The following is a 27342-nucleotide window of genomic DNA, read 5'->3' as shown; positions in this document are numbered from 1 at the left end:
GGTGGATTTGCTGATAATTTGCTGCCAATTTCCGCAGCCGTGGAAGGAGTGTGGGGAATGGGGGGGGCGGGGGGGGGGATGCTCACGGGGAGCCCCGCGGGAAGGGGGTGCAGGCAGGACATTTCCTTGCACGTGCTCTCACTCCCTGGGCAGCGGATTGGGGCTCACAGGGAGTCGGGTACCAGGATGAGCAGCGTCTCGGCTCCTGGCAAAGAAGGGAATCCCCATGTTCAACCTGCAGGGATGCTCTGCAGCACGCAAGCATGGCCAGCGCTGCAGGCTGCAGGGAGAGGGGTATTTTGCACTCCTGGCTCTTCATCCCCCCCTGTTTAACTCACTACCTGCCCCAGTGGACACTTGTCCAGAGATACCCCATGAGAAGGGGGACGGGGTGGTCAGCAGGGACACGCAGTGCCTGGGTTTGCACCCAGAGCTGATGGGGGGTCGGAGCCCGGGTGGCCCTGAATGAACTGGGGCTGGAAAGAGGGGAGCAGCCCAGCTCAGCTGCAAAAACCCCCACCGGCACCGGGCCCTGGAGGTGGCTGGGAAACGCGGTGGCCATCACTAGCCACGGGCAGCTCGGGCTGGGCGCTGCGTGTCCCCAGGACACCCCGGGGCCGGGGAGGGGGCACCGCTCCCGGGTCCAAGCAGTAAATTTTTCTGCAAGAAGCTGCCTGGTTTCACCCTCCTGCCGACGGCCGGACACCCCGCGCCCGCCACCTAACGGCCACCGCCGGTGGTGACCCGCCGCAGCCGGGCACCAGGGCCGGGCCCGGGCCGGCTCCCTCCCCCGGCACCCCACGGCACCCCGCGGCTCCTCGCTTGACATCCCTCTTGCACCTCTGAACCCCGCATCCATTTGCCCCGCCGGTCCCCACCTGCCCCCCCACCCCCCCGTTTCTGCCCGGTGCCACCCGGGACGTGAGACCCCTCCGGTGCCACCCGGGGACGCGGTGGCCCATCGGGGTGGGCGCAGCCCTCCCCTGCCCTCCCCCCGCAGGCTGCCCGGGCAACTCCCCCCGCTTCCAGTTTTTTTGGCAGAGGCGCGCCCGGATTGGAGAGAGGAGCGAGGGAGAGGAATTTAAAAAAAAAAAAAAAAAGAAAAGAAAAAGAAAAAAAAAAAAGAAAAGGGGAAAAGGGAAAAAAAAAAAAAAAATAACCAACCCGGCAGCCCAATCGGCTGGAGAGGCTTGTGTGTGTTTGCCCTTTCCTCATGACGTAGTGTCCTGTGCTTCTCTCCCCCCTTCTCCCTCTCCTTTTCCCCTCCCTCCTTCCAACCCCCCCCTCCCCTTCCCCTCGCATCCTTGGAAGCAACAATTAAGCAGCTCTGGGATAAAACACACTGCCTGCGGGAGCACGGGGGCATTCCTTCAAGAGATGGCAAGGCAGGCAGCTGCACCCCTCCTTCCCGGAGTCCTCCTCCTCTTCTCCATCCTCCCGGCTTCTCAGCAAGGAGGTAAGGAAAGAAAAGGCTCCTTCCCCTTAGTCCCGGCCAGCGCTTTCTGCAGGGACCCACCACGGGCACCGGGGCTCGGCTGCTGCCCCCCCCTCAGCCCCCCGGGCAGCCCCGCGTCTGCCCCGGCTGCGTGTCCCCGACTAGGGAGAGGCAGCCCCCCTTGCCCTGGGGACATCCCCGAGGATGGGAGGGCAGCCCCCCGGGGTGCCACCTCCCCGGAGGGTTCTTTGCCCCCCAACTCATGGGTGTGTGCCATGTCCGGGTGGGGCGGGTTGTCACCGAGGGGGGTGACACAGGGCAGTCCGGGAATGGCACTGCTGCGCGAAGCACTTGTCGGGGGGAGGCTGCAAGGTGCTGCCTCCTGGAGAGAGGCTCGGGGACAGGAGAGGCTCGGGGACAGGAGAGGCTTGGGGACACGAGAGGCTTGGGGACACGAGAGGCTTGGGGACGCGCAAGCAGGGCGCAGGGCAGGGCAATGGGGGGTGGCTGCCAAGCTCCCACAGGGATCGCAATTGCGAGGGACTGGGGGAGCTGGCACCCGTCACCCCCCTGCCCCGGTGCGATGGCGGTGTGAGCTGGAGGGGCAGCGGGGGTGTGCATGCGTGTGCATCCCACAGTCGATGTGTGCGAGCTGCTGCGCAGTGTGTGGCCGCGACACAGCCTGCCGGGCTGGTGCGGCTGCAGAGCAGCTCGACCCGCCCGAATCGCAGGCTCTAGGTGCCTGGGTGGCCCTCGCACCACCCTCCTTGCACTTGTGTCACCAACATCGGGTCCATCCACCACTGCATGGCGCGGGTCATGGCTTGCTGGCCAGTCCTTGGCTGGGCAGTGGCAGGGGCTGCATGACACCCCAGCGCACACACATGCATGCACATGTGCAGCAAACCCGCTGCCGGGGCAGGGAGGCGAAAGCCAGGGCGCAGCGGTGTGGTCCCACGGTGCTGCGTGACGAAGCCGGAGCGGCCAGCGCAGCAGGTGCCTGTCCGCCGGACGGCTCGCGTTTCGTGGTTGGGCCATGAGCAGAGAGGGGGAGAGCAGCTCTGAGCACAGATTTATAGCCCGCTGCAACGTCCAAACTGGACAAGGGTCTATGAGGTGGGGACAGAAGGGTCAGGGATGGGACAGCCACCTCCGGACAGCCAGGCGGTGGTTGCCTCATGTTGTGCCATGGAGACCGTGCGATGGGGTCGGTGCCAGAGCCACCGCGTGGGGCTTCTCAGCCACAGAGGACCGAGGATCAGAGGAGGGGAGAGGGCAGGATCCCGTGGGCAGGGGAGGGCAGTGCCAGGGCTGCTGCAGGCTGGGCCACCCCTTGCCCAGGGCAGAGCCCTCAAGGCTGCCCTCCACAGCCCGCAGCATCGTCTGCCAGCGCCCTGCAGCTCCCTGCTCTGCCCCAGTGCGGTGGGCTCCCGGGACCCCGACCGCAGGCTGGTCTGCCCCGGGCCGTGCAGGCAGCGTGACCCCAGAGCAGTGCCAAGCCAGGCAGCTGCCTGTAAAGCCGAGCCGCTGTCAGTGCCTGATCCTGGGTAGCTGCAGCTCAGGGTCAAGGTGCCATCCCTGGTGGGATGCAGGTCAGCCCTGGGCACTCGCCGTCCCCGGCAGTGATGCTCTGCGCTGGCTTGCTGAACCAGGATGGTTTTGCTCCCCAGCTCTCAAGCAGTGGCCAGCTGGGAAAGTCTCAGGAGGACTTTGGCCCTGGGGCGAGATCCTGCAGCAGTTTCTGAGCAGTTTGGGGTTGTTGGCCCCACTCCAGTCCCTGGCTCAATCTCCAGGGGTGTTTGCTGGTTTGGAAAGCAGCTCACAGAGGAGGTGGCCCTGGCCCTGGAGATGGTCCCAGTGCTGATGGGGACATTGGGGAACGCTTCCCCGTGGAGGAGTGACCAGTGTCTCTGCAGCCTGGTGTGCTGCGTGGCACAGCCGTGCTCCGTGCCCTGCCAGCCCTTGGGGACTGAGCTGGGACAGAGGCACGGCCGGTGGCATAGGGTGGGGAGGATGCCAGGGTGCTGTGGGGTGCACCCACCTGGAGAGGACTCACTGCAGCATCCTCCAGCACCTGCTGCCAGTGCAGCTCCAAACCGGCCTGGCAGGAAAGGGACCCTTGAGAGATCCCAGAGTCAGGGGAGAACAGGGGGAAGCCCCCCTGCACGCGCAGACTGTGCCCATCAGAGCGGTGCCCCTGCCGAGGGGCTGAGCCCCGAGCTTGCAGCAGCTGGCAGTGTTCGGGAAGCTGCCGGTAGCGGGTCAGGATCAGCCCCTGCTGCTCTGCACCCCCAGGGGAGCAGAGTTGTACTGGGCACCGTGGGGATGTGAATGGTCGGATCCAGGCCGCTGTGTGGGGAAGCTGCCGTATGTTTCCCTAAAAGGTGCCAAGTGCAGCGTGTCCCAGTGTTTGGACAGGGGCATCCATCCCTCAGTGCTTCCATCCGCTCCTCACTGCTTCCCGTGCTGGAGAACAGCGGGTCCCCTAGGAGGGTGGACAAAAGGGACCGCGGGGTGTCCCACCCCTGCAGGCTCTGGGACCACGGGGCGCAGCTCGGGTGGGTGCAGAGAGTGGCACCAGGTGTGCTGGCATCCCAGCCCGGGCACCGTGGAGACCCTCCGAGAGCCCCCAGGGCCAGTAGTGCCAGTTGTGGGGCTGGGGTGGCATCTCCCCTTCCCAGCCGGGCACCTCCGCGAGGCACCGGCCTGCTGGGGCTGCTGCATCTGCAAACAACTTGCAGGGTGCTGCTTGTCCGCCAGCGCTCAGAGATGAAAGCTGAAGCCCTTGAGGGGCTGGAGAGGAGCCAGGCTCTCGACAGCAGCCCCCCCTGCTCCCCCCCGAGCTGCTACCAGCGAGCCCAGGCCAGGATGCAACGCAGCTTCAAAGTTGCTTGGAGACTGCATGTTTCCAAAACCGATTCTCCCAAGAAAAAGAAAACAGCGGCATGAGGGAAGAGGGGAAATATCTGCAGCGGTTACGCGCTGAGCCTTCTCCGGGAGCGGTCGCCCACGGGCGCAGGGAGGCCTGCGAGGTCCGCTGGCGGGTCCGAGGTTTGGCCGCCCGGAGAGGGCGTGAGCTCGTGTTCTGCGGTGGATCCTGGTCTCGGTCTCAAAAGGAGGGGAAAATAAGCTGTCGAATAGAGAAAACATCTGTATTTCTGCCTTGTATAGAAACTGCAAGCAGTGATGCAGGTAGAAATGGTGCAGATGATACAAACGGTGGTCACTCAGAAATAGTGCAGGTGATAAGATAGTGCGGATATTGCAAATAGGGACCTGCAGTACAGAGCTAGGGAAGAAAAAGTCCAGTTTCTATAAATAAGGGTCCACACCAGATCCTGAACACCTCCATGGGTCACACCCTACCACAGCTGGGGCCGCACATATGCATGCAAATTATCCTGCCCCTGGCCTGAGAAGACATGCCCGGGGTGGCTGCTGGGGTGCTGGGGGCCAGCCCTGGCCCAGGAGTCAAGCTGGGAGATAGGAGAGACCCCCCTTCCCGGAGTCCAGGCAGGCTCGGACCAGGGGCAGAGGCAGCGCAAAGCTCCTTCGGTCCTGGGAGGCTGGTGACTCAGTTTCCCCTTCCCCGATGTGCCAAGGGAATGCGGGATGGAGAGGATGGAGGGCACGCCATGCTGGGGAGCAGACCCCAAGCTGGGCTTTGGGCTCCTGCCTCCGAGGCTGGGGAAGGACAGGGCTGGGGAAGGACAGAGTCTGGCCAGAGAGACATTGCCGTAGCCCGGTGCAGCCTCGGGGAGCCCACGGCATAGCCGGTGCCGAGCGCGTGGGCTGCTGTCAACACCTGAGCTGCGGCGATGCTGCTGGTGGGTGGGACTGGTGATGCTGGGGTGAATTTGGCTGCTCGAGGCTAGTCCTCAGCTGGAGAGCCGAGCGGGTCAGAGACCCCCGTGCCCCCTGGCAGTGCCCACACCGGGGAGCAGACCCAGAGCTGGGCTATGGGCGCTGCCTCCCCACCAGAACGAGCCCAGCTCTGCCAGCGCCAAGGCAGCTTGTAAAAGAGCTTCAAGAGAAGCGCAGAGCTGGCCGTGCTTGGCAGCAGAGCTGGTCAGGGAGGGCAGCAAGGCGGGACCAGCCTCCTGCGATGCTCCTGAGCGAAAGCCTCGGCTCCCCAAAGCCACATGGCATCCCCACCCTGGCCATCCCGCTGCCCCGGGGCCATCCAGGCTCCTGCCAGGACTTGCTGACCCCCTCCACCTCCTGATCTGGCATGGAGATGGTTGATGAACCGGCACATCCCCTGTAATCCTCCAAAAGGCGCAGACCTGCCACGAGGCACTGGGATGAGCACAGCGCCTTGGCACTGGGATGGTGTCTGGGGGATGCCCAGGGAGGGGCAGTGACAGTGGGATCCCCCTGCCAAGGCCTGCAGCACCCAGGAGGGTGACAATGATGAAGGGCTGAGTATGGCAGCCGTGGCTGTGGGCAGGTGTCACCTGGACCCTTGTAGGGTCCCCATGCACCCCAGGAAGGCTGTGAGCCATCCTGCCTTGTCCCAGCTTTTCTGGGGGTCTCTGCCAGGCAGCGCTGGCACAGGGAGACAGAGGGGGAGGGGAGCTCAGCCAGGGTTCTCCCGGGTGCCCGGCATCATCCCAGCAGCAGGGACCTTGCCTCGCCACGGGGGGCTGAGGCTGGGGGGCACCACGGGGGCTGAGCACAGCAGGGACCCTCCTGCTTGGTGGGAGATGGTCACTGGCGCCGGGCATGGGGGTCCCTGGCCGGACCCTGGCCATCCCGCCAGCTCTCGCTCCCAGTGGCGGTGGGGCGTCCCCTCCCAGCAGGGCGGGTGGGGGAGGACAGGCGATGTGTGGACGCTCGGAGTTTGGAAACAGGCAAGAAGTTGGGATTTGTTTTTCCAAGCTGGGGGGGGTGGGCGGGGGAATGTGCCGGGAAAAGCAGCCGCTCCGTAAAGCCCTGGCCGGCAGCCGGGCTGGGCTGTGCCGTGCCAGAGGGGCGAGCCGGCCGGCTGGCGGGATGACCGAGACTGTGTCCCCTCCACTCCAAGGGACATCAGCTGCTCCAGGGCCGGATTTGGCCCCCGGCCCCAGCAGGGCCCTGGGAGGTGGTTTTGGGGGGCACAGGGCTGAGCCCCACTCTTTGGCATCGCTGGGGCACGTGTGGGCTGTATGACGGGTCCTGGCACGGGTCCTCCACCTGCGTGTGCATCCCCATGGGTTTGTGGGTGTTTGTCCTGCCAGTGTGTGTGTCCCGACATCTCCTCTGCACGCGCAGCCTGACACCCCTCTTGCACACGTGTGTGTCCTGACACACGTGTGGGTGCATCCTGGTGCCTGGCCTCTCTGTGCGGCTGGGCTGGGGGTCCATCCCAGGTGCCCTGGGTGGTGGGGGACACACGTGAGCAGGGTCCAGGGGACACCCTCGTCCCTGCCACCTTGCAGCGGGCAGCTGTTGGGGCGAAGCGGGGGGCTATGGGGCACAGCGAGGGGGGACCCCCAGAGTTTGAACCGCATCTGAGGTGGAGAAGAGATGTGCAGCACGATGTGCCCCCCACCGAGGTGTGCTAGCTCTGCCACCTGCCTGGCACCTGCCTGCGCTGGTTACCCTGTGGTGGTGGTGCCAGGGCTCTGCCACTGTGCTCCTGGGGGTGCTGGTGCCCCCCACCCTGGCTGGGATGCTGGGGAGACCACTGCAGCCTCGGGGAAAGACAGCAGGTCCTCAGGTCCCAGCCATGCCACCGCAGGGTCCCCAGTGCCCGTCCACCCTGAACTCCATCCCCTCTGCCCACAGCAGGCAGGAGAGCTGGGTGCAGCTTGCCGCAGGGGCGCTGGCCGTGGCAGCCCTGTGCTTGCCTCCGGCCACCCTCAAATCCTCCTGCCAGCTGTCCTGCAAATCCCACTGCAAACCCCAAGGCAACCTCCCCAGTGCCAAAAACATGCTCTGGCCAAAAGTGGAACATCCCTCTGCAACCTCCTTGTGCCGCCAACCCACCTGCAAGCCTCCACCCCATCCGTGGCCTTGATGGAGCAGGGGGGACCACCCAGGGGATGGCTGCCTGGTGGTCTGCAGGAGACAGACCTTTGCCAGGGTCCAAACCAGCCAAAAAACGTTGCTATGGTGTCTGAGCACAACTTCTGAGCATGAGCTCCAGACACCCTGGAAAGCAGTGGGACCTGGGTGCTTACCTCAGCTTCACAGAGTCGGGCAGAGGGACACGGGTGGTTTGGATGGGTCTCAGTGCTGTCCCCCCAGTCCAACACCCCAGTCCTGCTGGCCTGAGCTGGCTCTTGCCGCTGGCAGCTCAGAGGCAGGGCAAGGCAGGGCAGGCAGCGTGGGCATGGGGCAGCCATAGCCAAGCATGCTCAGGCTTGGCTGGGACAAGCGTGGGCTGTGGGGATGAACTGGGACAGCCTCTGTCCTGCTGACACCTCCACCAAGATGCCCTCCCTGGCTCCCGGCTGGGGCACCTCCAAGCCCTGTCACCAGTGTCACACTGGGGAAACCGTGGTGTACGAGGAAAGGCAGGGACCTGCCCTTGAGCCCTCGCCCCCGGGCTCTGCATCCCACCCGCTCCGCAGGGAGCAGCTCCCCGTCCCAGGAGATGCCCCTCACCTTGACCTGTCAGATACACTTGGATCCCTGGGGGGATTTTAACAAGGGTTTCTTCTCTTGCAGGGGTCCCTGGTGCTATCCCGGGAGGGGGAGTCCCAGGAGGAGCCTTTTTCCCAGGTAAGGGGGTCCAGGCAGCATCGCGGGGGGCATCACCCTGTTTGCAGGGATGGGACAGGTGCCTGGGGGGTCCCTGGGTACCTCTGAGCCAGCACGGAGGGCTGGGGACCTGCCAGCCGGGATCAGGGGACATGGGGACACCCTGTCTGGCCGTTCAGCCCTGGGTGGCTGCCCCAGCGCCAGCCCCATGGCCTGGGGACAGGACGGGGTGGCAGTGCCTGGCTTACGCTGGGGGTCGCTAGCCCGAGGCTGGCACCCGCACCCTGCCCAGCCCTGGCCACAGGAGGTGCTCAGAGGTCACAGCCTGTCCCCAGTGTTTCAGCCAAAAGCTTGGGGACATCCCAGGGGGGATGCTCCATCCCCTTGCACCCTTGTGACCCTCTCTGCCTCCCCATGGACCCCCGGGAGCCTGGCATGGGTGGGTGGGTTGGTGGGTGCTTACAGGGATGGGTGCTAAGACTGTGCCATTGCTCGCAGGTGCTGGGCTTGGAGGTTTGGGAGCAGGTGAGTGCTGGGACCCCTTTGCCCAGGGTGTGCCGGGACAGGGAGGGGGGCAGCACCCCCGGCAGAGCTGCCTTGTGGCGGGCAGGGGGTCTGCCATGAGGCTGGCCCTGTCCAGCACGGTGTCCCCCCTTGGGGGATGGTCGGAGGAAGGATGGCTCTGACCCCTCTCCGCTCACTCTCCCCTAGGACTTGGGGCTGGAGCAAAACCTCTCAAACCAGGTAAGAAGCCTTTCCTTGGCTTCCATGCCAGTGGCCAGGATATTTCCCGATCTCTGTTGCCCTCATGTTTCTCCCACGTGGCCAAGGGGAGCCCCCCACCCTGGGCACCCCCATGGCCAAGGCACGCAGCAGCCGGCACTTTCCGCCCTGCCCTGCCACGCTAACCCCCGCCAAGCCCCCATAGCTGCAAGGGAGCCTTCCCTCGTCTCATGCTTCGGCGCACTGCCCTCTCCCCTCCAGCCCCCACGGATCACCCTTTTGGGGTGCTTGCTGCCTGCAAACCTGCGCCAAAGCTCCTCAGGAAGATGCAAAGCTGGATAACGCTTGCTCAGCCCTGCCGGGAGCCGTTGCCCATGGGAAGCTGGCAGCACCTCTGCCTGCCTGCGTTCATGGCTGAGCAGCTTTTGCTGGGGCTCCTGGAGTTTGTCTGGCCTAGAAATGAGGGGGCAAGAGGGGGCATCATTGGGAGAGAGATGAGATGCTGGCAGGAGGATGCACTGCCCGAGGGCACCGAACCTGGGACATGGTGGGGAGGTGCTGGGGCAGCAGGGACCAAATGTGCAGGGGGCAAATCTGGTGCTAACAGAGATGCCCGGTGCCCATCGAGGCCCAGGGAGAGATGCTCTTTTTGGCGGAGACCCGGGTCTCCCCTCCCTGCCTGCCGCAGGGGTACCCGCTGTGCCCTAGGGCAGGGGCACGCTGCACCCCCCGGCCCCCCGAGCCAGCCCCTCTGCACGGCAGGAGCGCCAGCCCGAGGCGGGGGCCGGCAACCTCCGTTTACTCAGATTTCAGCTCGTGGAAAGAAAAACAAGGCCCTTTATTTCGGCGTAATTAAAACCAAACGCGGCGCGGCCTCGAAGCCCCAGCCGGAGCGGTGTCCGCGCCCTGAGCCAAAGGCAGTGGAATTTGCGCCTGGAGGGAGCGAGGGCTGATTAGCCCCAGATGTTGGAAGGCAGCGCTGGCCGGAGCCGGAGGGACTCATTCCTTAGCCATAAACATTTCGGCTCCGTCCCCTCGTGGCCTGGCAGGGTGGGGGGCAGGCGAGGCAGAAAGGGACAGGATGGGGGACCGGGATGCTGGCAGGCATGTTTGTCACCCGTCCCTGTGCCCGTCCCCAGGGCATGCTCCCGTCCCACCAGGATGGTGCAAGCAGGACGCTCCTGCTCCTCTGGCCCCAGCCGTCCCCTCCCTGCCTCACCCCACTTCTCTTTCCAGGGGTCGGAGGCCTCGGGGGACTCGGCCCACTTGGCCTGCAGCCAGGTGAGCACAGGCCACCGGCCACCCCGGCTCCGGACTGTCCCCAGGGCGATGTCCCCAGACACTCACCTTGGGGACAGCACGTGGCTTGTCCCCATCGGGTACTCTCTGTAGCCTGCCTGGTGGGTCCCATCTGGGCTGGGTGCCCTTCCCGGACCCGAGGGACCAGCAGCCACCAACGGGCAGCCCTGTGGTCCCCCAACATCATGGCATCAACCATGGCTGGGTGACCCCAAGCAGCAATAGGCGAGGAGGGACACGGGGTCCCCATGGGGTCTGCAGCAGGGGGACAGTGCCTGCATTTGGCCCGGCCAGCCTGCCCGGGGCCGCAGGGGACCCCAGTGTGTGCAGCAGCCGGTGACATCGCAGGGTGCCCTGGGTGGCGTGGGCATAGCTGGTGACGGATGGGATGTGGATGGGAGCAGATATTTGGGGGGGATGCAGGGAGAAGCCAGCACAGAACAGGTCAGCGCCTGCTAACCACCGCCTTGCCCAGCTTAACGCCAGCCCCCGGCACCCCCGCGCAGCCCCCCACGGCTCACCACCCCCTGAGCCCACCACAGCCGGCGTGGAGGGCAGGACACCTTCTTGCCGGCCACTTTTTGGGGATGCTCATGCTGATTGTTCTCCTCCCCGCAGGTGCTGCGGGTCTCTTTCCCGGAGCCGCCTTCCCTGGAGGCGTCTTCCCAGGTGCTGCCGCCGCCGCCGCGCTCAAGGCTGCTGCGAAAGCTGGTGAGTGCTGGGGGTGTCGGATGCGATGGCGGGCAAGGCAACGATGGCGGGCAAGGCAACGATGGCGGGCAAGGCAACGATGGTGGGCAAGGCAATGATGGCGGGCAAGGCAATGATGGCGGGCAAGGCAATGATGGTGGGCAAGGCAATGCCAGGGCTTGGGCAGCCCGCAGGGACTCCCGGTGTCCCCTGGGTGCCTGGGTTAGGAGAGCTTTCCCCATGGAGCTGGGGGTGCTGGTCTCGCGGGGACCCCCACCAATGCAGAGGGACCCTGGCACGTCTTGGTGTGCTGAGAAAGGGGCATTGGCCAAGCCCCAGCCCCCGGAAGCAGAGACCACCGAGCTGCCTGGTCCCTGTGCCCAGGTCTGGGGGTACCATCCCTGGTGCTGCCTTGGGGCGTCCTCTTCGCCCCCCAAGAGCTGTCCTGAGCTTGTCCCTTCCTTTGGCACCGCTCCGGCCACCCGTAGCCCAGCAGTGGCATCTCCCACTGGTGCCCTCCTCTTCCCAATGCCCCCAGGTGCTGGCATTGGTGGTGTGGGTGGAATTGGTCCTGGTGGGTCTCCACAGCTAGGAAATACCCCTCGTCCTCAGCATAGCCGAGCCCAGGGCAGACGCGTTGCCATGCCCGCCAGGGTGGGCAGGAGCTGGTGCGCCGGGGCTCAGGGGGTCTCTGCTGCCTGCAGGTGCGGTGGTACCGGGCGGGGTGCAGCCCGGGGTTGGCGCGGCGGGGAAACCCCCCAAAGTACCAGGTAGGTGCACGGCCCCAAAGCGGGGGGCCGGGGGGGGGAACCGCTCCAGCCAGGTGCTCATCCCTGCCTTTCTCTCGCCCGGCAGGTGCTGGGATTCCTGGAGCTTTCCCGGGCGGCGTGCTCCCGGGAGCAGGTGAGCTGGGGGTCCCCACCCCACCGGCAGCACCTCGACCTCCGAGGGGGTCCCCACCCCACCAGCAGCACCCCAGTTTGAGTCAATAGCCTTCTGGCCAGCTGTACCCTGGGCGTTATAACACCTCCCCCGCCTGCCCTGCCCACGCAGGCAGAGCACCCTGCCCCGCAGAAGGCTGCGTGCCGCCCCATGCTGCCCGCCCGCCTAACTCCCTGCCTGCCCCATCACTGCTGCCTGCAGTTTCCAAACCCTTCCGCTGGGGCCATAGTGACATTTCCACCATGCCAAAGGCGGGGGGACCCAGCGTCTCCGGGGGTCTTGTGCCAAGCTCTGCGGGAGCAGGCGGCATCGGCACCGGGAGAGGAGCTGGCACGGACCACGCCAGGGCAGGCTTGCCCAGCCAAAGGCGGCGTGGGAAGGAGGGGGAGGAGGTGGCGGGGGGAGAGGAATTCCTCACTGCAAAGTAATTTGGGGGAGGAAAACTTGTGAAAACAAGATGTTTCGACATTGTCAGAAGGAGAAGTGTGTTGCTGGTCAGGAATGTCTTTTCCATGTCTGAAAACGCGTGAGTTATAATGAAAGACATTTGTAAAAGGGAAAAAAAAACAAACCAAAAAAAAACCCCCCAACACCAAAAACCCAACCCAAGTGACTGCAAGGCCAAAGCGCTGCCTGTTGCCCCTGGAGGGTCGGGGCTCAGCAGGCAGGACCCCCCCCTCCCGCTCCCCAAAGAGCGCCAGCTTGCATGAAGCCACTGCACATCACCGGGGCAGAGAGGAATGCCTGGGCTTGGCTATACCATGCTGTGGGCTGGTGCTTTGCTATCACGACTGGGACCCACTCGTGGGTGCCATGTACCCTTGCAAGCACCCCGAGGTCCTGCGTGGGCAGCCTGCCCCCCCCCAAAGCACAGGCAGCCGCAGGGCTGGAGCAAACCCTTTCCCAGCAGCTCTGCCTGGGGGGTGCGGGGAGGCTGGCACAGGGGGGACCCAGCAAGCCCCCGGGGGATGAGGGTACCCTGTCCCAGGGTACAAGGGTCAGTGCTGAGCCAGAGATGGGTGACAAGGATTTGGGAGCTGGGTGCAGGGGTCTCGGGTACCAGCAATGCCACGATGCCCCACCATGCTCACCTGGCCCCTCTGATCTCTGCCGCAGGTGTCCGCTTCCCTGGCGTAGGGGTGCTGCCCGGAGTACCCACTGGTGCTGGAGTCAAGCCGAAAGGTCCAGGTAGGTCCCCTCGATCCCTTGGGGACACCGGGGTGGAGGGCGGGTCCAGGGCTGGCTCCAGCTCTGCCCTCATCCCCATGTTGCTGGGGCTGGCTCCAGCCCATCCTTTGGGGTCGCAGCCCCACAGGGCACGTGGGTGAGCGAAGCCGATCTCCGGCTGAGCCCACGCAGCCCACGCAGCCTAGTTTGGACCCTGAGGACCAGCCCTGAGGGTGCCTTTGTGTTTCTGTCTAGGAGCAGGAGCCTTCGCAGGAATCCCCGGTGAGTGTCCCGTCTCTCTCGCCTGTCATTCTCTTCCTTCCCAAGCCTGTTCATCACAGCCATGGCCTCCCCACGCCAGAAGATGCCTCAGGGCTTCCCAAGCCACCCGCTCTCCTCTTCCGGGGTGCCCCGGGGCACTCCCCTCTCGCAAGGACTGGTGGCAGCCTGGGTGCGGGCTCCAGGTGAGAGTCTGCTGTTGGCTTTGCAGGACTGGGAGGTTTTGGAGGTCAGCAGCCCGGTGTCCCTCTGGGGTATCCCATCAAAGCTCCTAAGCTCCCAGGTAAGCTGCCACAGCCAACGGGGCTAGGGGTGAAGGACCCCCAGCAGTGCCAGGAGAAGGACCCGCCGTTCCCCAGGGCTGAGCCGCGGTGCCCCCGGGTCCCCTGGACCTGGCAGTGCCGGTGCTGGCCCTGGGACAGCAGGACAGAGCAAGGGGTACCGGGCATGTGAGTCCAGCAGCAGCCCTGCCTATCGCAGCCCCGTGGGCAGCTGCCTGGATGCTGCTGCTGGTCTTGCCCCCAGCCCACGAGGACGATGCTGTGTCTCTCTCCGGCTGTTGTAAGGTAGGAAAGAGCAATATTCTGGGGACATGCTTTGGGCCAGGCCACCCCAGACTGTCTCTGCTGGCTCCTCCTGGCACAAGGCACAGCCCTTGCAGGGATTGTCTGCTTTCTGTGGCTCCTGGGGTTATGCTGGGCATCGCTGGGCATTCTCCTGGGCCAAATGTCCTGGCTCAAGGAGCTCTAGCCAAGGCCACCAACAGCAGGCAGGTGGTGGGGATGGAGCTCCAGGCAGGTCTCCCTCCCCACTGCCCGCCCAGACGAGGCTCAGCCCCAGCCCAGGGAAGCCTGGGGGTGCTCAGCACCCTTTTCCGAGGCTGGGCTGCTCCGGGGACCTCCATCTCCCAGCCCTGTGCCAGGTGCCAGCTCTGCCTGTCCCCAGCCGGCCGTGCCCACGCAGGCACAGCGGCAGGACGGCCAGTGCCAGGCAGCCTGTACTGGGTGCTGTGCCCTCCAAGGGACACGCTGCCAGCTTGCTGGTCTCAAGAGCATCCCCGAGGAGGAGGGCAGCCATATCTGGGCGGGGACCTGCATCCCTGGGGTGCTGGGGAGCGAGCAGATCCATAGGCATTTTCCTACTCGCCGAAAGAAGTTGCTGCAGGCAGGAAAGCCTTGGCGGGGGGAACCCAGCCCTGGGGAGCAGGTCCCACCCCGGCACGGGCGCCAGCCCTGGCAGCTCTGCTGGCTTCCCCCCACCGGGGCCCGTCACCACAAACGGCAGCAGAAATACTTGGCCCGCTCCAGCTTCCTCCCGCGGAGGCAGAATTACGCTCGTTAGGGCGACTCGGCCCCGCCGCCATCGGATACCGTCTGGCCTCCCGGCCACAGCCCGGCCCCAGACCGCCTTTCATGGGGTGCCCGGTGCAGAGAGCAAACCGCCGGCGCATGGCGCGGCCATGCCTGGCTCCATCCCTCAGCGGCCCCGCCAGTGGCCCACAGCCCGGATGGGACGCCGCTGCCGGCTGACCCACTTCATGGGGAGCCTTCGTTAAATGAATCAGGGGAGGACACCCATCCCCTTGGCCAGGGAGCCCCATCAGTGCGTCGCGTCTCTCGCGGGAACCAGCAGGACAGTTGTGGTGTCCTCAGCTGTGGTTTCAGCTGCTGGGTGCTGCCTGGCACCCTGGTCCTTCCCGGGACACTGGGGGATGCCAGTTTGTCACCTCTGAGGGCTTGGGGCTGGCAGTGTGGGGACACACTGGGCTGGCTGTCAAGGCTCTTGTTTTGATGCTGCGGGTGGACCCGGGGGCTGCCACACATCCTCGCGTCCCCTGCGCTGTGTCCCAGCTGCAGTAGGTCCAGGTTGAGAGGGGACGAGGGGACAGCGGGGGAAAATAACATTTTCAGTGGGAAGTCTCCTTTTTGGATGATTTGCTCCAAATGCCCTAGCCAGCTCCTGCTCTGTGCTGTCCCCACTCAGCAGGTGGCCCCGGGGCCACCCCACTCACTGGGGGCTCAACCTGAAGCTGTGGCTGAAATCAGGGTCCCACCTGATGCCGTAGGGATGGGGACTGCTCCCCAGTGCCCGGCCGCGCTGGGATGGCATCAGTCTGTGTGAAGCCCTTTCCATGCCAGCCAGTGTGCCCATCGGCCCTGAGCCTCCCTGGCAATGCTGGTGGCATCCCCGCACCAGCGCAGGATGGGTACGCACAGCCCTGGGGAGGGGGCTGCTCTCGCATCTGGCTGGGGGTTGTGGGGAGCTGGGCTTGGACCCGGCAAAACCCTCGGAGACCCAAGGCTTGGACTCTTGACCCTTGGAGTCACCTCCATGTGTGTCACCCAGTGCTGGACCCTTCCACAGTTTTGGGGTGAGCGAGGCACTGATGAGGTGCTCAGGGATGGGCAAGGGGGGGTCCCCAAGGTGGGGGACACCCGGCATGGCTCATGGCCACCGCAGCCTGGAAAGCCTCCGCCTTCCAGCAACGCCGTGCTGGCGTGGGACACGATGGGACAGCCTGGCAGGGTGGAGAGAAATCTGGTCCCCACATGCTGGCTGGCGGGAGGGGATGGTGTCCCGTGCTCAAGGAGACGCTTTGCCATGAGCAATCCCGTCCTGGCTGCAGGCAGCTGCATCCCCGCCCTGCCCGCAACCCCCTCCAGCGGGAGGGCTTGGTGTGTGAGACACCCTCCACCCTATGTGTCGCTCGAGGTGTCCCCATCAGGGATGTGGCAGCCCATCATCTCTCCTCAGGCCACTGCCAGCAGTGATGGGAGCTCGGTGCTGCTGGCTCCCAAGCTCATGGTCCCTGCCGAGTCACAGGCATCCCCGCGCCGTCCCGAATGGTGGGATCCTGCTCTTTCACAAGGAGCCATTTCCCTGGCTGCAATGTTCCCGCTCGTAATCCCTCCCCATCCCTTTGCGCCGACCTCCTAACGAGGTCACGTTTCAGCAGAGGCTCCCAAGCCCTGATTTCAATTAAAACCTTTCATTTGGAGCCGGCCGTGGCGCAGCCAGCTGGGTACAGCTCTTGCCGCGGGCCTCCCAGGGGACCCCCCACCGAAGCGGGGTCATGGGAGGCTCCTGCAAAAGTGGCTTCGGGTGCCAGAGCCCTCGGCGCGGGGCTGAGAGCGGTGGCTCTTTTTGGAGCCGCTGCTTCCAAGGTGATGGAGAAGAGCATCTCCTGGCCCGGGTCCATCACAGGGGCTTGTATCCCAGAGGATTTACGATCCCGATGGAAGGACCCCCAAGGGCTGGTGCCGCACAGCCGGCTGGCAGAGAGGGGCTACACCGCGGGGCAGAGGGGGCACGGCCACCGGCAGCCAGGTGCTAACCCGCCACCTTCTCTCCTCTCCAGGTGGCTATGGATTGCCCTACAGCACTGGTAAGCTGCCCTACGGTGAGTGCTCGTAGCCCTCGCTCCGCGGTCGTAGCTCCTCGCAGCTCCGCCGGCTGCTGCCATGGCCTCTGGCCACCGACCCCTGGGGCGGTGTGAGGGGCATTCCGTTGCCAGGGCGAGGTGGTCCCTCAGGGGTCCCATGCCTTGCCTTGCTGTGATGCCTGTGGACCCGGCTGGGGGCAACCCGGCTCTCCTGGCATCCCGCGCCACGGGACCAGGAGCCGTTAATCCGCAGGCACGCCGCGGCACCGGTAGCGGTCGGCTGGTTGGCTGGCTCTCTGCTAGGACATGTCCTGAGCCGCAGCCAGCTCCAGGCAGGGATCTTTGAACTGGCATCTCAACTGGGGGGGGAGCTGGCTCCAGCATCCTCCCCACATCCCTCGACGCTGGGGGGGAAGATCCTTTGGGCCGAGGGAGCTGCTCCGTCTGCCTTGCCCCCCTTCCTAAGGCCAGTGCCTGACCTGGCTTTGCCTTTGTGTTTGTGATTGCAGGCTTCGGGCCCGGCGGGATAGGAGCCGGCATCGGGGTAGGAGGAAAGGCAGGGTACCCCACCGGGACAGGTACGCTCCCTTCTCAGGCAGCCCCGGAGTGGGGACTGGCACGGGCATGGCCGGGGGACCGCGCACACTGGTCACTTTGCTGGTCCTTGGATGGGGTGTAGGGCACTGCCTGGCTGTCTGGTGGCCCCAGGGTGGCACTGTCACCCCAGGGACAGCCTGGAGGGGTGCATCACCTCCCAAAGGAGAGCGAGGCGGATGCTGACAGGAGGGGCCGGTCCCCAGGGTCTCTGTGGGATGGGGGAGCTGAGGTGGGAATGGTCTCAGGACCTCAGCGGCTGCCCATGTCCTTCCCCAGGAGTCGGAGCACAGGCGGCAGCAGCAAAAGCAGCAGCGAAACTTGGTGAGTCGCCCTCCGCAGGCACATCCGTCACCCATTTCCCCAGTGGGGCAGCTGCTCCCTCCCTCCCTCCCGGGCTGGGGGGGATGTTGGTTGTGTCCCTGCATCACCGAGCTGACGGTCCCCTTCTCCCCTGCGTCAGGAGCCGGTGTCCTGCCCGGGGTTGGCGGCGTCCCAGGAGTCGGCGGAGTGGTACCCGGTGTCGGCGTTGTCCCAGGAGTCGGAGGTGAGGTGATGGTGGGGCTCGGCCCTGGGGCTTGGGGAGGGTCACCTCCCCCCGTCCCGCACCCCTGACTCTCTCCCGCTACCCCGGCAGTTGGAGGGCCAGCAGCGGCGGCGGCAGCAGCGAAGGCAGCGGCGAAGGCAGGAGCTTTTGGTGAGTTCCCTGCTGTCTCGGACAGATCCAGCAGCTGCCTGGGGGGCTGGGCTCACTCTCGGGGCATGGAAGAGCCGTGCATTGGTGCCAGGGCTGTGCAGCCTCACTGCCTGCACCACCACCCCCTGCCCCATCTCCTGGGGTGCTCTCCCAGCCCCAGACCCCTGCCCTGGCTCCAGCGGCTGCTTGCTGGAGCTCGGGGAGAGGTGAAGCCACTCTGCTGAGCCAGCGGCTTTTGCGGGTGGAAGGCAGCAAGGTGCGAAACCTCCCCCCAGGGCTGCAGAGGGGCTTTACCTCCTTGGGGACAGCTTCTAGCAGCCTGTTGGGAAAGCTGGGCTTGGGCGTAGCAAAGCCTGGTTTGCAAAAAGCAGCTTTTTTGGCGGTGGCTGGAGGGCTGGCTGCCCACTTCGCAACGCAACAGCATGACACGGGGCAGTACGTCCCCATCACTGATGGTTTCTCCATAAGAGAAGTGGTTTTGATGTGCCAGGTCCCGGTAGCTTGTCTGGGGAGATGGTATCTGTAACGAGCTGACATTCGTTAGTGGAGGGATGCGCTTGGTGATGCAGATCTTGTGTTCACTGCTCCCCTTGTTGGCTGTTTTGCGGGAGAAAAGCGAGTAGCAAACAACCGCTCATTGGAGCATCCAGAGGAAATGCATCAGCCCTGGGAGCAGCTGGGATTTACAACCATGGCCTTGGGGGACCTTGGGGGTCCCCAAGCTCCTGGGTGGCCGGGTGGGCTCCAGACCCCTGGGTTGGGTGTAGGGAGCTGGGAATCCCAATCCTGGGTGCATTCCAGGTCCCCTGAGCAGCTGGTTTGGGAGGTGTGGAGAGACCACCTCAAAGCCAGGTGCCCCGGAGCCTCCCATGACACCGGGGCAGACCGTGTCCCCACCAGTGGCACGGAGTATTTTGGGGGGGTGGTCTGACTGCTCTGCTTCCCTCCAGGTCCAGGGGTGCTGCCTGGGGTTGGCGGCGTCCCAGGCCTCGTGCCCGGCGTTGGCGGTGTCCCCGGCTTGGTGCCCGGTGTCGGAGCTGTCCCCGGGGTGGCAGGTGACTGTTCTTAGGAGCCCTGTCCCCACCGACCGGCTCTGCGGGGAGCACGGGGGCTGGTGGCTGAGGGTGCCTCTCTCCCTTGTCCCCAGGAGTCGGGGCGCCAGCAGCAGCAGCAGCAGCAAAGGCAGCTAAGTTCGGTACGTGCTGCGCGGTGCAAGAAGCTCCCCAGCAGTTCCCAGGAGACCCCTGCTGACCCTCTCCACCCATGGTACTCAGGGTGCCCCCAGGCAGGCGGATCTCCCCTGGGGATCGCTCCTGATGGGTCATTACGGGGAAGCATCCACAGATGGGATGCGCCCAGCCCAGGTCCCAGCTACTGCATCCGGGCTTGGCTTCATCCCCAGGGCAGGACCTTCTCCCTCTCTGGGGTTTCTGCAGGCTTCTTCGTGGAGGTCAACGCATGAGACCGAACTTGTGGTTTTGGACCTTGTCTGAATTCTTGGTTTTTGTACCAAATCCATTTTTCCAGCAGCAGACCTGACCCAGGGTCTGGTGCCCGCGAGCTCAGCCTCGCTGCCCGCGTGGGCAGACATCCCTGGCAGAAGGAGCCCTGCCCAGGGTCACCGCCTTCCAAAAACCTGGTGGGATCCAGCAAGTGCATCCGACTTGGTCTAGCAAGACCCAGGTGCCCAGCAGGCATAACCACCCCCAAGGGAGCTCCAGCAAGGAGGAGCCTGGAGGGGACGAGGGACACGGCCAAGCAGCAGGGAAGCTGGGAGCTCGGGTGCAGAAAGGAGGCAGAAGTGGCCCTCAGGCTCCACGCAGGGCTGGGGGTTCCATGTGCTGCTCCAAAAGGCAGTGCCAGAGGTTACATGGCCAGGTCCCAGGACCTTCTCCTGCATCATCACTGCAGGGCCCTGGGAGTCCCCTGGGAGCAGCCACGCTTGATGGCAGCTTTCCTTTGAGGGCTAAACCGCTGCTGGCCATTTCTTCCATATCTCTGCTGCATTATGTAGGAAAAAAAATCCCACCATGTGCCCAGGGAAGGATGGGATTTAGGGAGAAACATGGCAGTGATAAGTTAACGGGTGTGTGCTCTGTGGTGGGGTGCCGAGCAGAGGGCCATGAGGACAAACTCTCTGGCACTCAGCCCTTCCAGAAGTGACCTGATGCTTCTCCCTGTGGCACTAACAAGTGCCAGCGGGTCAAAGCACTGACCTGGGCAGCTTCCCAGTCTGGCCAGTGCCCAGGGCACCCTGCCCTTCCAGGCAGCTACTGGGGACCACCAGCCACTTCTCCTCCATGGCCTGTTTGGCTGCAAGGCTTGATGTCCCCATGATGAGGACCACCTGGAGTCCCCCGTGATGATGAGGATCATCATGGTCCCTTGTGCTGGTGACTTCCCAGCCTCTCTTTTACAACAGCAGATTTACCATCCTCACTGGGGCCTCTTGGGAGTCACAGGACCAGTCCCTCCCTTGCACCACTGTGCATGTCTCCTGAGACGAGGTGGTGGGGTGCTCTCCTCACAGCGGCTCGATGATGAGAGCAGACCTATGACAAGGTCCCACCTTTCAACTGTTGCTGCAACGAGATCTAACTTCTCCCCTCTCATCACCTGCAGGAGCTGGCGTCGGCGTTCCTGGCATTGGTGGTGTTCCTGGTGTTCCTGGCGTTCCTGGCGTCCCCGGTGTCCCCGGTGTCCCAGGCGTGCCCGGCGTGGCTGGGGTTCCCGGCGTGGTGCCCGGTGTCGGAGGTGAGCGGATGGGCTGGCACGAGCCGATGGGATGGTGCTGGCCTCACTGGTCCCCTGACTCTCTCCCTTCTGTCCCCGCAGTGGGTGTCCCAGATGCCGCAGCAGCCGCGGCGAAAGCTGCAGCGAAAGCTGCGGCGTTCGGTGAGTCACCGTCATCCTTTCCCAGGGAGGGAGGAGGGATGCTTGCAAATGGGCAGGGTGAGGGGCAACCCCTGGTGCTGTGGGTGGCGGGGAGGTCAGCAGGACCCCTGCCTATGGAGCCTGCCTGCTCAGCCACATCCCTGAACCTCTCTGCAGGAGCAGGGCGCGTGCCCGGTGTCGGCGTGCCCGGTGTCGGTGTGCCCGGTGTCGGTGTGCCCGGAGTTGGTGTGCCCGGAGTTGGTGTGCCTGGTGTCGGCGTGCCCGGTCTGGTGCCCGGAGCCATACCAGGTGAGATGGGATGCTTGGGACGTCCCCAGCGGTGCCGGCTGAGGGGTGCTGGCATGGTCCCCACGGCCCATCGCTGCCCCTCACGCTCCTCCTCTCCCCCAGGAGTCGGAGCTCCAGCGGCCGCTGCTGCTGCCAAAGCAGCCGCCAAAGCAGCCAAGTACGGTAAGTGGGGGTTACCCGGGGTTACCACACGTGTCCTGTCTCCTGCCGCCTCCCCACCCCGGGCTGCTCCCCTCATCGGGTCTGAGGCCCGGCACTGCACGGGGTCCCTGTGGGTCGGGGCGAGGGATGAGCTCTCCGCAGGGCTGTACGTGGGATGAGGTCCTGGCTGTGTCAGGGGGTGCTCTCCAGAGAGCTGGTCTGCGTGGAGGGTCCTAGGTTCACCATCCATACACCTTCTCATACATTAGTCCATCCACCCTCCCTACTACCCACCCCTCCACACCACCAGCCAGCCAGCCAGCAGCCAGTCACCTCAGTATCCATCTGTCCACTCACCTGTCCATCCATCCACACCTCCATCCATTCATCCATCTCACCATCCATCCATCCATCCATCTCACCATCCATCCATCCATCCATCCATCCATCCATCCATCCCACCATCCACCCCAACATCCATCTCACCATCCATCCATCCATCCCACCATCCATCCATCCATCCCACCATCCATCCAAACACTCCACATCTATCCACGTATCCACCCATCCCTTGCACCATCCATCCATCCACCCCGCCACCCATCTACCCACTCCACATCCATCCAGCCAGCTACCCATCCACCCCAGCATCCATCCACCCCACCATTTATCCATCCATCCACCCGTCCATCCATCCATCCACCCATCCATCAATCTTACCATCCAGCCTGCCATGCCTTTTCAGCCAGCTCCTTCCACCACCTCTCTTCCTGAGCTGAAGCCCCAATCCTTCCCTCTCTCCTTGCAGGAGTAGGTGGCCTGGCTCCTGGTGTGGGTGGCCTGGCTCCTGGTGTAGGTGGTCTAGCTCCCGGCGTGGGAGGCCTTGCTCCTGGTGTAGGTGGCCTGGCTCCTGGCATTGGAGGTGTCCCAGGTGAGGAGGAGGAAGGTGGGTGGTGGTGGCAGCCTGGCTGGTGTGGGGGCAGGACAGCCGTGAGGAAGACCTCGGTGGTCTCCATCAACTCATGGACATCCAATGGGGGATGCAGACAAGGCAGGAGGGATGGGCTTTGCCCAGCATTGCTAGAGAGGATCCCCCCGGGGACACTGACACCCCTCTTGCTGTCTCCACTCAGGGGTCGGAGTTCCGTCCGCAGCAGCAAAAGCAGCAGCGAAGGCAGCCAAATTCGGTGAGTCGGCTGGAGAAGCCCATCGCTCACGGCTCAGCCCACAGCAGGCAGCCCTCCCCGCCCGGTGGGCATGTGGGGTCTTCCCATGAGCCCTGGTGTGGCTCAGACTGGTCCAGGGGGAGCCGGGGGTCTTTGGGGGTGGGCACCCCATGGGAGGCACATCATCCCATGGGAGTATGGGGATCACACGGGGATCACCCCCACGCTGCCTCACCCCCTCTCTTCGCAGGTGCCGGCGTCGGAGGGGTGCCAGGTGTGGTGCCCGGCGTTGCTGGAGTGCCAGGAGTGACGCCCGGCGTCGGCGTCGTGCCCGGGTTGGTGCCGGGCGTGGGGGTACCCGGTACGTGGTTTGTCACACCCTGTTTGGGGACCTGCTTGGGCACAGCGGTGGCTGGGGATGCTAAAAGCCACTGAGCCATGTGGAGGGGTGACGGGGGGGGATGCAGGCGGGATGGGGGACGGTGGCACGCGGGAGAGGAGCAGGGGTGACCGTCCTAACTGCGGTGTCCTCATTCGCTTTGCAGGCATCCCCCAAGTAGGGGTGCAACCTGGTGCTAAACCTCCCAAATTCGGTATGTATCTCTGCCCCACCCTGCCCCAGGTCCACCTCGGACCGTCACCGGGCACCCTCCTCGTGTGGCCATCAGGGTGCTGGCCTCACTTCGTGTCCCCTGCATGCCCCTGGTGCCCCGGCGGAGCATAGCCCAGGCATGGGAGGTGGCAGGCTGTCACCTGAGGGTGCAAGGTGCCACCCATGCCCCCTCCCCTGGACTCGCTGGGGACATTTTTCTCCTGCTCTGCATTGCCTGCAGAGTCTTCTTGCTCTGGGTGCTGTAAGATGGGTGCCGGGGACACCCAAGATGGGTGTCAGGGCCCCCCCAGTGGGTCAAGCACTGGCTGGGGGTGCCCCGAGCTGTGGGTGCTGGGCTGCAGGGGGACAGGGGTTAATGGTGTCTCTCTGACAGGCGTTCCCGGGGCTGGAGTCCCAGGGGTTGGTGCCATCCCAGGTAGGTGCTGGCAGGAGCTGAGCCCAGGCAGCGGGGATGTGCAGGCAGAGGGATGCTCCCCCAGGGCATGGGGGGAGTGGGGCTGCCCGAGGAAGGACGGGCACACGTGGGGCTGGGCGAGGAGCGGCTCAGATGCTGCCCCGCTGCCCGTCCCCGCTGGCGCTCACCCGGGATCCCCGTCACAGGTGGCCTCGGAGTCGGTGGCCTCGGAGTCGGTGGCCTTGGAGTTGGTGGGCTCGGTGCTGGTGAGTGATGCTGACCCCTGGCATCGGGGCTCCCCAGGGCTGGGGTGCAGGGAGAGGAGTGGCAGCGACACGCTGGCAGAGTGCCGAAAATGAAAGGGGATGTATGGGATGCAAGGGATGTATGGGATGCAGGGGATGTACGGGATGCAGGGGATGCAGGGTTGCTTTTGTCCCCTCCCGGTCCCATGGCGCGGTCCCACCCCACACTGTCACTGTGCCCTGTGCCCCATCTTGTGTCTGCCGCCTGCCCTGGTCCCGCGGTGTGATCGGAAAGGAATGCCATCGCCAAGCAGGTACCGAGGGCCATAGCACCAGCGTTGCCCATGCCATGGGGACAGGGGACGGTATTGTACCATGTCCCCAACATGCGGAGTTGCAGGTCCCTGCCTGGGGACCCTCTGGGCTCATAGCAGGGTCTGGCTGCAGCCCCGGGGGCAGCGAGCCCCGGTGGGGGCTGCACTGACGCCCCTCTCTAACGCAGGGATCTTGTATCCAGGAGCTGTTGGGAAACCTCCCAAGCCAGGTAAGGAACAGGGGGAGCTGAGCCGGGGGCGGCTGGAGGGGTGACCCCCATCCCTGTCCCCATCCCCATCCCTGTCCCCCCGCTCCCCGCCCTCACCAGGGCTCTCTCATCCCACAGGTTTTGGTGTTGGGGGGCTGCAGCCAGGTGAGTGCCACCGTTTGGGGCTGGGGTGTCCCCTACCGCGCCACGCTCATCCCTGCTTGCTGTCCCCACACTGCTGCCGTCCCCCACTGGGCATGCCACTGCCCGGGAGAGCACCCCGAAGCCAGGCGGGTGCCCCGGCGGGGACAGGGGCTCTTGCAGCGGCTCCTGTCCCTGCAGTGAGCCAGGGTGTCCCCAGCCAGGGTGTCCCCAGCCAGGGTGTCCCCAGCCAGGCCGGGTTGGGGTGGCACTGCTGTCACAGGCTGTCACAGACTGTTGCTTTTTCCCCAGGGGTTGGAGTTCCTGGCTTTGGCGTGTCACCGATATTTCCAGGTACCGTCCTCAGCTCGGTGCCTTGGCACGCACCCGGGACCCATCTCGGTGCCCGGCTGGCTCGCGGGGACACGCACAGTCCATGGAGCATGGGGACACGGTCACGGCCTGGGGAGGGACCCAGGGGACCAGGCTGAGCTGGGGGGTGCTCAAATGGGGGTGCGGGGCAGAGCAATGTGGGTGCCCGGTGGGTGCTGAGGGCTTCGCTCTGCTTTCAGGTGGGGTCGCCGGCCAGCTGGGGTTTGGTGGTGAGTGTCCATCCCCCAAGTGGGGCGTTTTTGGGGTGGGGGGTGCATATCCCCCTGCACCCAGGGTGGGGGTTCCACTCACCCCGCTCTGCCTTCCCCCCCCACAGGGAAGCCCCCCAAGACCTTTGGAGGAGCCCTCGGTGCCCTGGGCTTTAGAGGTGAGCGCTGCCGCCGGGTGACCCCCCACCCGCTGGGGCCGGCTCCTGCACCCCCTGCTCTTCTCCCAGCCACCCCCCAGGGGTCCGAGGGGTGCAGGGGGGGCTCACCCTGTGCATCCCCCCCACCCAGGCGGCGTGGGCTGCGCACAAGGGAAGTACTGCGGGAGGAAGCGGAAGTAACCGCCCGCCGTCACTGATGACCTCATGAACTTTGGTGCTACTGCATGGTCCAGAATGTAAATCCCAAGCAAAGCTGAGACATCCCTCCCTCCCCAAAACCCCGGACCCCCCCCCCACGCCGGGGCCATTCCCGGTCCCACGTTCCCAGGAGGGACCCCGCACCTCCAGCAGCGCCTGTCCCCCCCCCCAGCCCCTCCGGCCCGGCAGGGAGCGCGGAATAAACTGCGGGGAGCAGCCGTCCCCCTTGGTGCTATCGCTCCCTGCGGGATTTGGGGGGGGGGGTCTTGGGGTGTCACCCCCCCCCCCAGCCCCAGAGCTGACCCCGGGGGAGGGGGGGGCAGGATGAGGGGCACCCCACATTGGAGGGAGGGAGGGAAGGGGGTCCCGGCGGCGGGGGGCTGCGTGGCGGGGGGGATGTCCCCGTCGCCCTGGGGCCCCCCGCGGTCCCCGCGCTCCCCCCGTCCCGGGGGGGCTGCGGGCAGGAGGGGCTTGGTCCCTTCATGTTACTCACTTTGCTATAACTGGGTGGGACGCCCTATACAGAGGGACTCGCTTCCGACAGACTAATAAAGGACAAGTTTTTAAAGGACTCTGGCTCCATCCCGTGTCCCTGTCCCCCTCCCCGTGGTGGTGACCGGGTGGCACTGCCCCCTTGTCTTGCGCCCATGGCTCTGCCCAAGCCTGGGGACATGCTGCGTCCTTGATCCAGGGATGCCATTTGCCCCATTACATGGTCACAGCCCTGGGACACAGGGGTGGGTGAGGGGACAGCCTGGGGACCCAGGGGGATGCCCATGCACCGTCCCACAATGACAGTCTCAGGAACGAGGGGGACATCCATGCCCTGTCCCATGGTGACAGACCAGGGGATGACCGGGATGTCCATGCCCTGTCCCACCATGACAGCCCAGGGACCCAGGGGGAGGTCTGTGCCCTCTCCTATGGTGACAGCCTGGGCCATGAGGGGGACATCTATGCCCTGTCCCATGGTAACAGCCTAGGGACCCAGGAGGAGGTCCACGCCCTGTCCCATGGTGATGGCCTGGGGATGCAGGGGGATGTCTATGCCCCAACCCATGGGCATGACAGCCTGAGGACCAACGGAGATGTCCATGCCCTGCCCTTGGTCACAGCCCAGGGGATGATGGAAACATCTGTGCGCTGGCCCATGGTGACAGCCCGAGGGATAAGGAGGACATCCATGGCCTGCCCCATGATGACAGACCAAGGGATGATGGGGATGTCCATGCCCTGTCCCATGGTGACAGCCCAGGGACCCAGAGCGACACCCGCGCGCTGTCCCACGCTAACAGCCCGGGGTGGATGGGGACACCCGCGCCCTGTCCCACGCTGACAGCCCAGGGTGGATGGGGATACCTGCGCCCTGTCCCACAGTGACAGCCCGGGGTGGATGGGGACACCCGCGCCCTGTCCCACGCTGACCGCCCGGGGTGGATGGGGACACCCGCGCCCTGTCCCACGCTGACAGCCCGGGGTGGATGGGGACACCTGCGCCCTGTCCCACGCTGACAGCCCAGGGTGGATGGGGACACCCGCGCCCTGTCCCACAGTGACAGCCCGGGGTGGATGGGGACACCCGCGCTCTGTCCCACGCTGACCGCCTGGGGTGGATGGGGACACCCGTGCCCTGTCCCACAGTGACAGCCCGGGGTGGATGGGGACACCCGCGCCCTGTCCCACAGTGTCAGCCCAGGGTGGATGGGGACACCCGCGCCCTGTCCCACAGTGACAGCCCGGGGTGGATGGGGACACCCGTGCCCTGTCCCACGCTGACAGCCCGGGGTGGATGGGGACACCCGCGCCCTGTCCCACGCTGACAGCCCGGGGTGGATGGGGACACCCGCGCCCTGTCCCACAGTGTCAGCCCAGGGTGGATGGGGACACCCGCGCCCTGTCCCACGGTGACAGTCCGGGGTGGATGGGGACACCCGCGCCCTGTCCCACGCTGACCGCCCGGGGTGGATGGGGACACCCGCGCCCTGTCCCACAGTGACAGCCCGGAGTGGATGGGGACACCCGCGCCCTGTCCCACAGTGACAGTCCGGGGTGGATGGGGACACCCGCGCCCTGTCCCACAGTG

At 65.3% G+C, this 27342-nt stretch overlaps 1 protein-coding gene across 1 annotated transcript; it reads left to right on the top strand.

The window, feature by feature from the left end:
- Positions 1-656: 656 nt before the first annotated feature.
- ELN (elastin) lies at positions 657-25824 on the top strand. The gene is made up of 33 exons (XM_075169135.1): positions 657-1456; positions 8090-8143; positions 8621-8647; positions 8834-8866; positions 10763-10855; positions 11539-11604; positions 11690-11737; positions 12893-12964; positions 13199-13225; positions 13434-13505; positions 16581-16607; positions 17114-17182; positions 17478-17522; positions 17662-17745; positions 17836-17895; positions 18846-18950; positions 19043-19090; positions 20518-20649; positions 20731-20790; positions 20947-21078; positions 21181-21240; positions 22028-22150; positions 22353-22406; positions 22636-22746; positions 22931-22978; positions 23372-23413; positions 23599-23658; positions 24140-24181; positions 24299-24325; positions 24614-24655; positions 24874-24903; positions 25011-25061; positions 25192-25824. The coding sequence occupies exons 1-33, from the start codon at positions 1378-1380 to the stop codon at positions 25239-25241; spliced, it is 2073 nt and encodes a 690-aa protein (XP_075025236.1). The 5' UTR covers positions 657-1377; the 3' UTR covers positions 25242-25824.
- Positions 25825-27342: the final 1518 nt, after the last annotated feature.

The sequence above is a fragment of the Calonectris borealis genome, chromosome 19, assembly GCF_964195595.1.
Source record: "Calonectris borealis chromosome 19, bCalBor7.hap1.2, whole genome shotgun sequence".
Lineage (NCBI taxonomy): Eukaryota > Metazoa > Chordata > Aves > Procellariiformes > Procellariidae > Calonectris > Calonectris borealis.
Note: the sequence above shows the minus strand (reverse complement) of the source record. Positions and strands in the feature narration are given on the sequence as shown.

Excerpts from the sequence above, each read along its gene's own strand:
- ELN (XM_075169135.1), top strand. The coding sequence starts at position 1,378 with ATGGCAAGGCAGGCAGCTGCACCCCTCCTTCCCGGAGTCCTCCTCCTC. Across the intron at positions 13,226-13,433 it reads AGCCTTCGCAGGAATCCCCG|GACTGGGAGGTTTTGGAGGT; the intron begins GTGAGTGTCCCG and ends TTGGCTTTGCAG. Across the intron at positions 16,608-17,113 it reads TGGATTGCCCTACAGCACTG|GCTTCGGGCCCGGCGGGATA; the intron begins GTAAGCTGCCCT and ends TTGTGATTGCAG.